Below are 13,130 nucleotides of genomic sequence, written 5' to 3'. Positions count from 1 at the left end.
AAATAAAATACAACTTAAAAGAAATCACAGCATGTTAATATAGCAATAGACTACACTGCTCTTTCTTATAGTACAGTAATTACAAAAGATGATGTTTCCACTTATGAATCAATCTGTAATCTAGTGAACGTATTGTTACTCATATATAAACACTATGAAAGAAACTATTTTTTTTTTTTTTTTTTTGTTAAATTTCTTTGATAAAATTTGCAAGCCTTTTTTAATAACTGTTCATAAAACAATTTTAATGTGCAGATTCATTTCTTCAATTAAATTTGGTTTAATTTGTTTAATTATTCTGCTATTAATTCACATTAAATTTCAGTTTGCTGCTTTTAATAATTGACTTGAATTTCAGTTCTCATCATTGAGATTTTTTTAAAAGTTACTTGGTTGTAATTTCATTTTTTTTTTTTTAAATCTTAAAATACAAGATGGCCATTGATTTACTGAGTGAATTTTATAGGAGAGCTGTAAATGATGTACAGAGCATATGAATTTATATTATACAGTATAAAGTCTGAGATCCGGACTCGTTAGGACTTGGGTGATTTCAGATTTGGGATCATCAGTTTAAAATTAGTAAGATAACATGTAGAAAAGTGTGTGTGTGATTATGGCAAAGCCTCGAGGGCTATCTGCCTAAGAGGAGGGATGCCTTTGTGGAGGACTTTCTAAGGGGAACTGGCTCATATACACGTTACACATAGGGAAAAACACGAAAACACCCATGCAGCCAGCCTGTTCGCGGGATTCGAACTTCGGACTGAACTACCAGTGTTCAGCGACTTTACCGCTCGGCCGCTGGTAGGCCCTTATAACATGTAGAAATTACAGTTTATGAAATAATAAAACATTTATTACCTTAAAAAATCAAAGTTAAAAGAAAAAAAATGGCTCAAATTTCTCCCACCCCTTCTTAATAGTTTTCTTCAGTATAAGTTGCTTCATTTTTTACTAATACTTTCTCTTTAATTGTATAGATATACATAATTTCTTGTTCAGTTACAAAGTTCCATTGTTTAAGTCCTGTAATTGTCATGTTGAGAATTCCTACTAAACTGTTACTTTAAATGTTTTGTTTCTTAACAATCTCTCTGTTGCATGCTTCATTATTAGTAGTGATATTTTCTGGATTTCACCATCCATTAGTTGAGTGGTGCATTGTCATCACATTGGAAAACTTGTGTTAAATCAACCTTATTTATTACCATTTCCACATATTTCTTCACAAATTCCAATGCTGGAAAATTTCGCTTTTTGCTTCGATATCTGAAAAGTTTCAAATTCACAGCTATCGTCATAAAGCTTTTAGCTAGCATCTACTTACTATACGGTATTGGTGATAAGCTATATCATGAGATTGTCGACTAATGGCGTGTTGTTCCACTCAATTTAGCTTGTTTCTATCGCATACTGTCAAAGTTAAGTTTGAATTATATTAGTTTAGTTATTTATTATACAGATGTTTATTTCCTGCACATGCTTTAAGTACCAAATCTTAGTGCTTCTCTCAGTCCCAAATAAATTCCCACAAATATTTAAGACTTATCCAGGACAGTCCTAGACATTTTGGGGCCTAGTGCAGTCTTTTCATGTCCTAAATTCTGCTGCCAAGTGCCTAAATCCTAAAAATTTTGCATCCTAGTGCCTTCCCTAAGGATTTTTGTCATCTCTTCATTTTATTGCTTGGTGCTTCTCTAAATTCTAAAAATTTTGCCTCTGCTGGTACCAGGCCTGTGCTTATCTGAATATCAGATCAGTTATTCTCAATTCTAACAGCACTAAATGTAATCTTTTGCCAATGATGATCATTTACAGAATCTATTTTTTGCTTATGGGAAAAAAATTCTGTTAAATTTCTCCTCATCAACACACTCAATACTTAGCAAAGTTAGCTGAAGTCGGTAATCATTGTCAGGCATGATATCAACATAAAAGTTTACCATGTCTTTGATATTTAATTACTAATATAAAAAAATATTAGACATTAGTGGGAATCATTTCTCAAGCTGTCATCTGTTGATAGTCATGTGGTAATTAAAGCAATAATTAAATAATGATTCTCCAAGTTGGCATCAGGGATATAAATTATTCAGTAGGTGTACAAATAAAATGGCACTTAGGAACCAAATTATTGATTGTACTGATTTATGCTAAAAAATTATTTTTTTCTTCAATATGGAGGTATTTCATTTAATGCTAAAGAGAAATTAAGAAAAGGTGCTATACATTTTATTATGAAATATTAAATGCACATGCATAAAGCGTATAAAAAAATTTCTTTAAAAAAAATTGTTGCTAGAGGTTCAGATTTTACATCATTCTGGATATTTGATGTCCGGAACTTTGGACTGAATATCAAATTATGCAACAACTTGTTTTTTTAATTCTTGTACTAAATTTTAAACCCCCTTTTCTGGCATGTGCAACATTCTACTTGAAATTTAATTTTTTGCATGTGTTTTTGAACATTTTGGGTATTACTGGTATAATAAGATCCATAATTTATAAGCAGTAAAATTTATGAAAGAAAAGTTTATATTGAAGGAAATGTTTTATATGCACAAATATCTTAGCAGAAGCTTATATATTATGCAAAAATCTGTGTCTAATCTAATTAAAATACAAAGAAATAAATACAAATTCAGAAAACACTATAAGACTGTAATGTACATAAATTTTTATCACTTTTTATTACAACATTTCTGTTTCTAATTTTTAAAAAAAAGTTTTTTTTAACATTTCTTAAAAATGAATCCTTTTCTATAATCCATAATAATAAAATATTTGTCTAAAAAGGCTGTTTTGCTAATTTTTAGTTTTCTAGTTGCAACACATACTGGAATATAAGATATTACATATGAGACATTGAAACTTGTAGTTTTGACATTGTGACTTATAGTTTTAAGAGCATGATTAAAGAAAGATATTCAGCATTATTGGCTCATGTCATGATCTAGAGCTCATGTCTATCTACAGATGTGATGAGAAGGAGACATTATTTCCTAGAAATGTATTTTCTCAAAACTAGTTTAGAGGCAGGTATAAATCTGCCCTGTCTATAATTTTTTATGATGCTGGAGGAAAAGTTTCACTTAATGCTGTGTTTTCTGTAGATCTGCCAATCAGAAAGAAGGATAGATAACAGAACTTAACTACATAAAATTATTGGAAGCTAAGTTTCCTTTAAAAGCTGTATTCAACAAGGTATTGAGAAAATTTGTAGTCTGTCTGCTCTGATATCTGTTTAAGGTTACCATCTCCATAGAAAACTCAAATTATCTGGAACTGAAGCGGTTGTTTTAGAGAAGTTTCACCTTAATTTTTCATTCAGAAAATGAATATGCTAGCAAAACCTCCCTTTTCCTAGATAAGTTCCAATATTAGAGTGTAATGTGAACCTGCCACAGTATACACACATCTTCTAGTAATAGTATTTAAATCTCTTTGGTTCAAAATATATTTTTTAGAGATTTTCAGTTGTTAACATATAAAAAGAAGCTTGATACCATTTTAGAGATTTCAGTTATAAAAATTAGACTGGTGAGTTATATTACATTTCAATGCATTTTTAGTACATATTAGTGTATCTTTTCAAATAGATCATGCAAATATAAATGTGAAAAATAGCTTTTTTAATTTTAAATCTTAAAATAATTTATTATGAAATAATTAAAAATGAATTAAAATAAATTGAAAAACAAGATAGTTATAGAAAGTATACAATTTTTGTTTTAATTCTATATTTTGTTGACTTTTTAACTTCATAAAATAATCACTAATTACTTATAATCATGAAAATATAATGAGATATTAGCTATTTAAATATTGCATAACAATCAAATATGTCTGAATGTATAAATGAATAAAGGGTGATTTATGTGTTAATTGTTAAGACATTCCCTATAAATGTAAGCAAAGCTATGTTAGCGAAATTATTTTATCACACAAAATTTAAATGCTTTCATGGTGAACAAAAATGTACAAATGACACAACATGAACATGAAACTTGATACATCAAGTACTTGAAATGATGTACTACATTCACATAAGTAATGTGTAAAGTTCCATTACATGTATTTCAATGGTTTCTCTGTTATGCAAGTTTTAAAGCCATTTATCTTGAAATTTGGTTGATCCACAAGTATCACATTTTAGTACTAGAATGTGAATGCACTCATTGCATTTATCACTTTTGGCTTTCCTAAGCTGGGATTGTGATATAGAGGAGATATCTGAAATCCATAGTTATCTGAGTCAGATGATATCTGATCTTGCTTTTACATCCAGAACAAAATCTTTTATTGAGATTTCAGTCAAGGATATTATACTTGCTTTTATTTGCAAGTCCAACCTTTTGGAAGCCTATTTGTGTTAGTACCCTTGTCTCATATTCAAATATTCTTTAGAAGTTAAAAACACATTTGGTATTTCATATCTATATATCCATTTTTCCCCCTAAAAGGAAAAAAGTCATTAACAATGTGATACTTCACTCATTCTGTTATTGCCATTGCTGCCATTTATTTCTTTATCAGAGCAAGTACTGCCTTTGTTACTGTCATTGCTTGCACTTCGTTGATATATTGGGTTTCCTCTATTAGTAGAAATATTTGAAGTTCCTGGAGTGCCTGGTGTTCCTGCACCACCAATGCCAACATATCTTCCCAGAGGACCATCACTTCTTACATTCATTTCACCCCTCATAAAGCGCTCCAGTTTATCAACACAAGCATCTTGATAATCATGAATCCATCTGTAAGATAAAACATAATTACTTTGTATATCTTACAAGAAGAATTTTTTGTAAAAAATATAAATTGTCAAGTTTTCTAGTAAAGTACATAATATGCATATATAAGGTTGAGTCATTATTAGAATCATTAGCTGCTTCTGATTTTATACACATTTAACCAACTACAGAAAACATATGCTAAGGTCAAACTCCTTCATATATAAAAGTTGACTGGAGGCTGCTTAACTATACAGTTAACAAAAGACATGATTATTGGTTTTTGAGCATGTTATTCCAAAATTTTGGATACATGATTCTATATATCTGTCATGAGAATAGAATGGACTAATGGCAAAATTTTGATGGAAAATGAATGTGTGAATGCATCATTGCCATAAATGAACAAGTCGCAATTCTGAAAGTTAATGAGGGCTGCAACTGTGGATGCCTCTATAAGTAAATGAACTACAGATCGAGTTTCCAGAAAAGAATTCAAGAGAACAGTTTATTGAATTTTGTTGTATGAAACTCTGCTGCTGACACCTAAACCCAGCACTGAAGCTCAAAAGGGTTCTTCATTAAAAGTGCCTGCAGTTTGTTCAATCACATAGAGAAAGGAATGGTAAAAATAACTTTTTTAGAAAATTAATTCTGTGATTGGTGCTCCACCTGAAGGGATGGACTGAGTGTACCTGACACAAAATTTCAAAACAATACCACCTGGAAATATAGGGCAGTGGAGGCTGGACCAGAGCTTAACAGTTAACAAGGCTTGGCAATACCTAATGTACTTTTCGGAATGTGTAACCTTTTCTCAACCTGTGTCTGTATAAAATGCACTTAATTTTAAAAATCTTACATAGTTTTAAAACCCTTATGGGCACATATATTGGTATGTATGCTACCAACTTGTGCGACAGTCACATACAAGTGTGGGCAGCAAGAGATTTGTAAAAACTCACAAAAATGACTCATACGGAAGTATTAAGAGGAGAATTATTATTAACCATTTGAAATTTTTAACAAATAATGTGGCATGTACAATGGACATTGCTCATTACAGGCAAGTATGAATTGAATTGAATTCATCAATTTTAAGAGGGTAAAGAATTTTTCATTATTCATGCTTTAGCATCATGGTGCTAAACCAGACTGTATGGATGCAAAAGAATCATGAAGTTTTAGAGTATTTAAGGCACCGAGTTTTGAGGGTAAATCCATATTTGGTGACAAGAGCTTGGATCTTACTATTCAGTTCATTAAGCATTTCTGGTAACTGAATATTTGTGGGTTGGAGAACAAATTCATGCATTTCTGCATTTGCCCTAGAATCCAGATCCTGCACAGTCGAATTTTTTTCTTTTTACAAAATTGAAATTTGCTACAAAAGGGTGTATATTTGATGATCTTGAAATGAAAAGGAATGTGGTGAGTCTTCAACCAACTTTGGATGACTTTGCACCTGCTTTTTGCATTGGAATAAATAATGCTATTGAAGAAATTGTTAGACTTTTGTGAGAAAGTGTATGGTTGATTTTTAATTCACCACTAATAAAGTTATTCTGTAAAAAAATTCTTTTTATTTGATTGTCATATTTTGTAGGTTCGAGAAACATGAATTTAGTTCATCTAAGTTTAGACATTGTGAAGCTAAGAAATACATCCTGAGGTTTTCTGAATATACACTAAACAGTTATGATTTTTGTAATGAAGAATCTTTTCAAGTTATTCCATGTATTATCAAAAATCACACAAAACACACACACACACACAATAATAACAACAACAAAAAAAAAAAAAAAAAATTCCCACCTCCTCTTTCAATGAATTTTTTCCAGTAATAAAATATTTTTTAAATAATTTTTAACATACAATATTTTTGTATATTCAAACTATACACCAAGTACATAAAACTCTTTATGTGTCCTTTCTCTCACAATCACTGGTTGTAGACGTTTCTTCTAGTTATGAGAATGCTTTAAATAAAGAAAATATTCATGTTATGTTGTTTTGAAATTTAAAATCAATTTTGTAAAAATTAAAAAATGTAATGTTTTATATTTCCTCAAGTTTCTGTCTACCAAGTTATGTTTGGTAAAAGTTTATACTTATTCTAAAACACAGGCACATTATGTTTAAGTTCTCCTATAACAAAAATTGGTCATTGATAATCAGTGTTAAACTGTGAGATAATGTTAGTGGGTTGCACTAAACTGAACAGTAAAATGTCTGCAACTGTGCGTAATTAAAAATTAAATGTCAGTTAAAAAACATTACTTAATCTAATAGATTAAGTAAAACATTACTATGCAGAGTGTTGTAAAACATGCTGATAAATATATATTTATTTTCAAAAAACATATTATTCCCAGCATTTATTGCAGAGAACAGTGGCATTCTTCAATATTGGCACACAGCCTAGTCAATACATTATTTACATTAATAAATACTGAAAAGTATTTATGATTTAAGGAATCTTTTGTATGATCATTTAATAAAATGCCTAAAAATATTAATATTAGATTTTTAGAGACTGAAATTATTAATTACTTTAGAGAAAATTGTTTCAACATACCACATGTAACAAAATTATAAATTAAAGAAGCTACCTACTAGTAGATCACTAAAGATCATCACTGAATTGTATTATAAGGGGGAAAAATCAATCTTGAATTATATTATAAGGGGGGAAAATCAATCTTGAATTATTGTATTTATTTATTTATTTTTTTTTTTAACTGAAAGATTGCAAAAATGACAAATTTTGAAATTAAACATCCCGGTCAATTTGTGTCATATGGGAGGCATTGTGTTTTATTTCTTATGATAAATAAAAACATTTTTTGGCTCAGTAGCTCTTATATAACAGCTGAGCAGTTTGTAATTGATAATATTATTTGTAAACTAAGATCAGTTTGTTGGTAAACAGATTATATTTTTTCTGTTTTGCACATTAATCAAAATGCTAAAATCAAGCAATTAGTAATCTGAAAATTTTACACTGTGTTGAAGATTTCAACTTAAATGCTGTATTGGATATTTTATTATCCTTCTTCCTGAAGGTAGTATTAAAAGAGAAAATTAAATGGTATTTTTAACAAAATATAAAATATGAATGCATGAATTTCTAGCAGTAAGAAATGTATGATCATTATTTAATATTATAATGATAATAATAAAGGGACTGAAAAATTGTTACCTGACACCATTAAAGTAACAAACTGCTCTCATATCCTCAGGTAATGTCTCTGGTTCAGGCCATTGAAAATTATCTAATATTGGAATGATATTACATTGGCTTTGTAATGCTTCAACAATTTCCTGTAAAATTAGAAATATTGTTCAAATATTATAGGAAAGGTGCACAGGTAATATAGGCTGTTTAAAATAAATAATGCAAACATTTAATATATGGTATAACGTATTGAAATAATAATTTTTTTGTATATATTACATAATTGAAAATGAAACATAAATGTGCCAGCAAACAGCAACTTTGGAAGAATAAATGCAACACAACTACAACTACTAAGGCGACAAGTCAGTATATAATTCGAAAAAAAAAAAAAAAAAAGCCAATGACAGAAAGTACTGTATTTTCCTGCAGAAAGTCTTGCCAGAATTGCTGGAAGATGCTCCAGTAGATGCCTTCTGGCAGCATATATGTTCCAGTATGATAGAGCACTAATTGGGAACTGGCTGGATGTAACCTTTCTTAGCCACTGAAGTTTTTCTTTTTCAAAACGAATTAATTAATTTTAAGTAAGAAATTAGTACTTTATTTTTCAATTTTCTGTATCATTCTTATGTTTGATCTTAACTACTCAGCTTCACTATTCAGTGTCGTTTAATGATTTTACTTTTCATTTTTGACCATGCTTTTCATGACAAAAAATTACTCTTTGATTGTTTTTACCACCTCTTGAAGTCTGTCATATGTTTCTGAAACACCATATATATGTATGTCAGAAAATTTTAATAATACATCACAATGGTTTTAATGCTATTTCCATGTTACTGATTCTATTTAATTTCAACTATACTTCTAATACTGAAGATTATACAATTCTAATTTTTTGTATTTTTTGTTATTCTTTAATTAACACAATAATAATAATAATTTATAGTACAAAAATGACTCACTTTGTGTACCCAGTCTTTGCATTCAGTATCACCTATACATCTCTCAAGAGCATTAGGAGTAAGAACTAATAAGAAATGTTTGGCTTGACGAATGCTGTTCAGCAAATTATTATCAAATTTTCCGGCTTCTAGCCTTTCAACATCAATGAACACAGAAAAACCTCTCAATTGCAGATGAACTTTCAGCAAACTAAAAAAATAAAAAATGTATTTTAGTTTAATACATGGTACTGAACATTAATTACATAAATATTACTATCTTTATTGTCTATGATGCATGAACTAATAAATTTAGACTATACAGTAATGTAATTCCATTGCTTATTTAAACAGTCTTCATTCTTACTACAGTTTAAATGCCATTCATAATACAAAGTTTCTCAATTTTAGATTACCAATCCTCAAGATTCTCAACTTTAATAACTAAAAAAGCCATCTCTTCCTTTAAGCAGAGAGTGCTAGCATGTTTTGCTTTACTCAATTAAGCTAGTATCTTCTAAATTTTATAAACATGTGAGGACTCAAAAAAATTATAAAATCAAAAGTTCATAAGGAAGACTGCCTTTGAAAAGCTGCAAATTTTGTTTAATTTAAAAAACAGGTTACAAAAATCTGTCGCACATATAAATGTGAGTCCATTCTACATATTTTTTAAACATAAAAATAATCTTTTTTTTTTTTTAATTAGTAGTACAAAATAAATCTACGATAGTATACACAGAATTTCAAAAATTATTACAGTAATGTTCAACAGTTCCAAGTATATTGATTTAAGAACAGTTTTTACCTTTGCTATATTAATAACAAAATAATTGTCATGTGTCTAAAAATCATTATGAGTCTTAAAATATTCTAGTTGAAAGTGTTATCAGAACTGGTTTGGTTTGATTTGTAGGGTTCCTCACTCCTTTTATGTAAGATGGACATCGAGGAACCTAGTTTCAGAACAATTAAGACGTAAATTCAAGAAGGGTTAAAATACCTTTTTATTCACTCAAACAAGTAAACAACTTCCTGTAAGCCCGAGAAGTAACAGTCGGCCCCTTCTCGGGCTTACAGGAAGCCTCTACTCAGGCTTTAACTCAGAATAAGAAATAAGAAACTAAACTATAATTAAGTAAACAAGACTTAGCCGAAGCTAAACACAAGTATCTAACATAGTTGGCCCTTTAATTTAAACTAGCTGACGAATATCAAAAGACACATAATAATATGGCTGAGCGTAACAGCTTCAAGAGTGAGTTAGCCCGAAGACAAGCACGTGCTCCTGAGGATTCTTAGCACTCTCTATCGAAGTTTGTCGAATCTTCCTTAAATACTTCTTCTAACTTATTTGAATTCAATGCGATTCTAAAATCTCATTCTGGTAGGGAGTTGTAAGTGCAAAAAAGAATTTATAGGAAAGGGCTTTGAAATTAAAACAACTGTTATAAGATTAGAACACAACCTTACAGATTCATTCGATTATGGTAAAGAGGGCTATCTGCCTAAAGGAAGAGATTCTTTTTCATGAAGGATTTCTAAGGGAAACTGCTTTGTATCCACATTACACATGGGAAAAATCCCACACAGGTCGCCCATTCATGTGGAATTTGAACCAGGTTGAACTGCTAGTGTTCAGTTGTAAGGATCCTAAGTTTTACTAATGTTTATTTTATTTTAAAACTGTACTATCACTTCTTATTTTCTACTTCCGGCCAGAATTAAACGCTTTAACTTATTTATGCAAATTGTCTTGCTAACGCCAAGTACTTAAGTTGCGACTTTTTGCCAAGCAAGAGAGAGGAAGGAGTTATTGGAAGCAAGCCCCTTGCCACTGTAGTTTTACGAGTTTTCACTCTGTTGCTGGTTGCCTTCAAGGCCAGAGGTTTAGCCCTCTTGATAATTGCAGACGTATCGTAGTTTTAGCAGCTCGGCGTACTACATACGTACCTTTCTTTAAATAAAGGCCAATCTTAGTGCTAGGCAATTGTATACTAATTCAAAGTTAGTTTTAATAATCGAGTTTTAGTTAGTAGTTTTTATATTCTTATGTTCAGACCACAAGTGGTTGGTCTCTGTATTCCGAAGTTTCGGAAATTCCTGTAAAATATAGAAAATAAAGGGTTTCGTATACTCTTCCTGCTTGTATTGTCTACTTCACACATTCTTGAACATAGCTTGAGTAAGCTCCCTGTTCCTATTCAGGACCATTCATCTTTCCAAAGCTAGTCAAAAGAAACACTAGTCCTGATACAGTGACTTTACCTCTTGGCAAATGATGAGCCATTTTCAGAACCGATGAACAAAATTTAGATAATAGGTAAATCAATTATATTTTGCACTCATTTCATGAGCAATTAAAGGGTCAGAAAAGTTATTACCTACTCTATTATTACAACAAAAGGTAAAAAACTATGTGTAAAATTTTTTAATCATTATGATTTTTACTGAAAAATGTTTTCCAGCAAAACGTAAATTAATGGCAGCTTTCTTTATTTTACTTACCTGGCTAACTGTGAGCCATTTGACCGCCTATAACTCACGAAAACATCAAGGCTTTTTTGTTTATCTTCTTCCTCTTCAGCATCCTCACTCTGCTGAGCCAGATCTAAATTATGACATAATACGTAAGAATTGTCATTAAATACATCATTCCGTTAAATAGTAAAAACCAGTAAATTAGTTATTTACAACTGTGAGATTAAAATGCATTTAATAATACAAGATATACCACAGATCAAGTAGCAATAGGAATTTTATGGAATGTGATCCAAATAACGCTCCTTATTAGAAATACAGAGATCAAATTTATGGACTGGGAATGCTTAGTATTTTGTAAAGATCAACTTGTGTCTATAATTACCGTACATTTTCTCAAAAAAATTAAACAACAATTAGATTTTCAGTAGATCACAAATGTTAACTTCACTATTTATATGACTATTATATGTCTTTCGTATATTTATATGACTTTCGATGCACTGATTTCATCTAAGCTCCGCAAAATTAAAATAAATAAAATAGTATGAATATGTATGCGAAGTACAAGCAATTAATTCTCAAACATGAAAATCGAGGCTAAAGTTCTATGTAACAACTCATGTTATTTAAGTTCTTGCCGAGTTCTGGATTGACTTTGCTAACAATATATATATCTTTTCTTTTCTTTTTTTTTTAAACCAGTATTATTAATTCTTTTTTCTGCATTTTGAGGGAAAAAAGTATTAAGTAGTAAGAGGTAATGCGAAAAGTAAACAGTTAGACGTAACTTGGAAAATGACGTTGCACAAAAATATCATTGCATGGATATTTATTTTAATTTACTGTAATAACTATACAATTTTATCTGCAAATGATAGGATAATATTTGGTTAATCACAAATACATTTTTTAAGAATACTTTTACTTAAATTTCAGCAAAAAACACTTTTCATTAATATTCAGCAACCCCTCCCTCATGTATTGTTCAATCTTGTTAGATTAGATGAACTGTATTTCCTTTAACGCATCCTTCATTCTAGTACGTTTATGTTTCTCAATTTCCTTTTAATATTAGATAAATAATGAAACCCTTTTACTTATATTAAAGCCATGTGCAAAATGTTAATATAAACTATCAGAGTACGAAGTGAATATGGAAATCATTCGAGGACAAAAAGCAAAAGGGAGTGTGATATGAAATGAAGCAGATATCAAGAGTGATTAAATTTTGTTATTGTTGTGTCAATATTTTTAACTATTTTGTAATTTATAACGTCAAAAGAATTAATAATGTCAGTAACAAAATGCCATCCGAACCGGGGACTTCTGTTCCATAGCGCAACTATTGGGTTGTTGTGAGTGAAATGTCCAATAGGCATACGTCACTTCACATATTATGTAAATGAAATCAACAATACCTAGGAGAGGAGTCTCGGTCATCGTCATTGCATTTTCGCGTTGTTCTGCCATAAGTGGATTTGTTGGAGACATAAATTAGGAGATTATCAAGCAAAGAAGTTATCAGTTGCATGCTGGACCTCTTTGTCACGAGCAAATCTTTCTTTTTTTTGGGGGGGGTATAAAAAATGCTAAGAATGATAGAAGAAGCAGTAAAGGACTTCCTAGTACAATTCACTAAGAATTTGCATGTTCTTGTACGATCTTTCATATATGTGAGGGAGCATTATCATGCAACACGAAGGCATTCAGTTTTCTTTATCACTTTTGAATGCTTTAGGATAAGCTGATATTGTGTTTGGTACAGTTGAACGCTATAACGATCCC

The 13,130-nt window shown here is 30.2% G+C and overlaps 1 protein-coding gene across 9 annotated transcripts in view; it reads right to left on the bottom strand.

The window, feature by feature from the left end:
• Nucleotides 1–2,666: 2,666 nt before the first annotated feature.
• The window catches only part of LOC118193574 (NAD(+) hydrolase sarm1-like), a 302,001-nt gene continuing 291,537 nt past the window's right edge, over nt 2,667–13,130 (bottom strand). For all 9 annotated transcript variants that reach the window (XM_085819393.1, XM_085819394.1, XM_085819391.1 and 6 more), the window contains 4 exons: nt 11,370–11,472; nt 8,883–9,072; nt 7,939–8,060; nt 2,667–4,760 (listed from right to left, as the gene is read on the bottom strand). In XM_085819393.1, the coding sequence (XP_085675519.1) occupies nt 4,481–4,760; nt 7,939–8,060; nt 8,883–9,072; nt 11,370–11,472 (695 nt within the window). In that variant the 3' untranslated portion in view covers nt 2,667–4,480. The remainder of the gene's footprint in view (nt 4,761–7,938; nt 8,061–8,882; nt 9,073–11,369; nt 11,473–13,130) is intronic.

The sequence above is a fragment of the Stegodyphus dumicola genome, chromosome 6 (assembly GCF_044657685.1).
Source record: "Stegodyphus dumicola isolate Sdum_Otavi_A_Nest chromosome 6, ASM4465768v1".
NCBI classification, from domain to species: domain Eukaryota; kingdom Metazoa; phylum Arthropoda; class Arachnida; order Araneae; family Eresidae; genus Stegodyphus; species Stegodyphus dumicola.
This window is presented reverse-complemented; position numbering and strand designations above follow the sequence as displayed.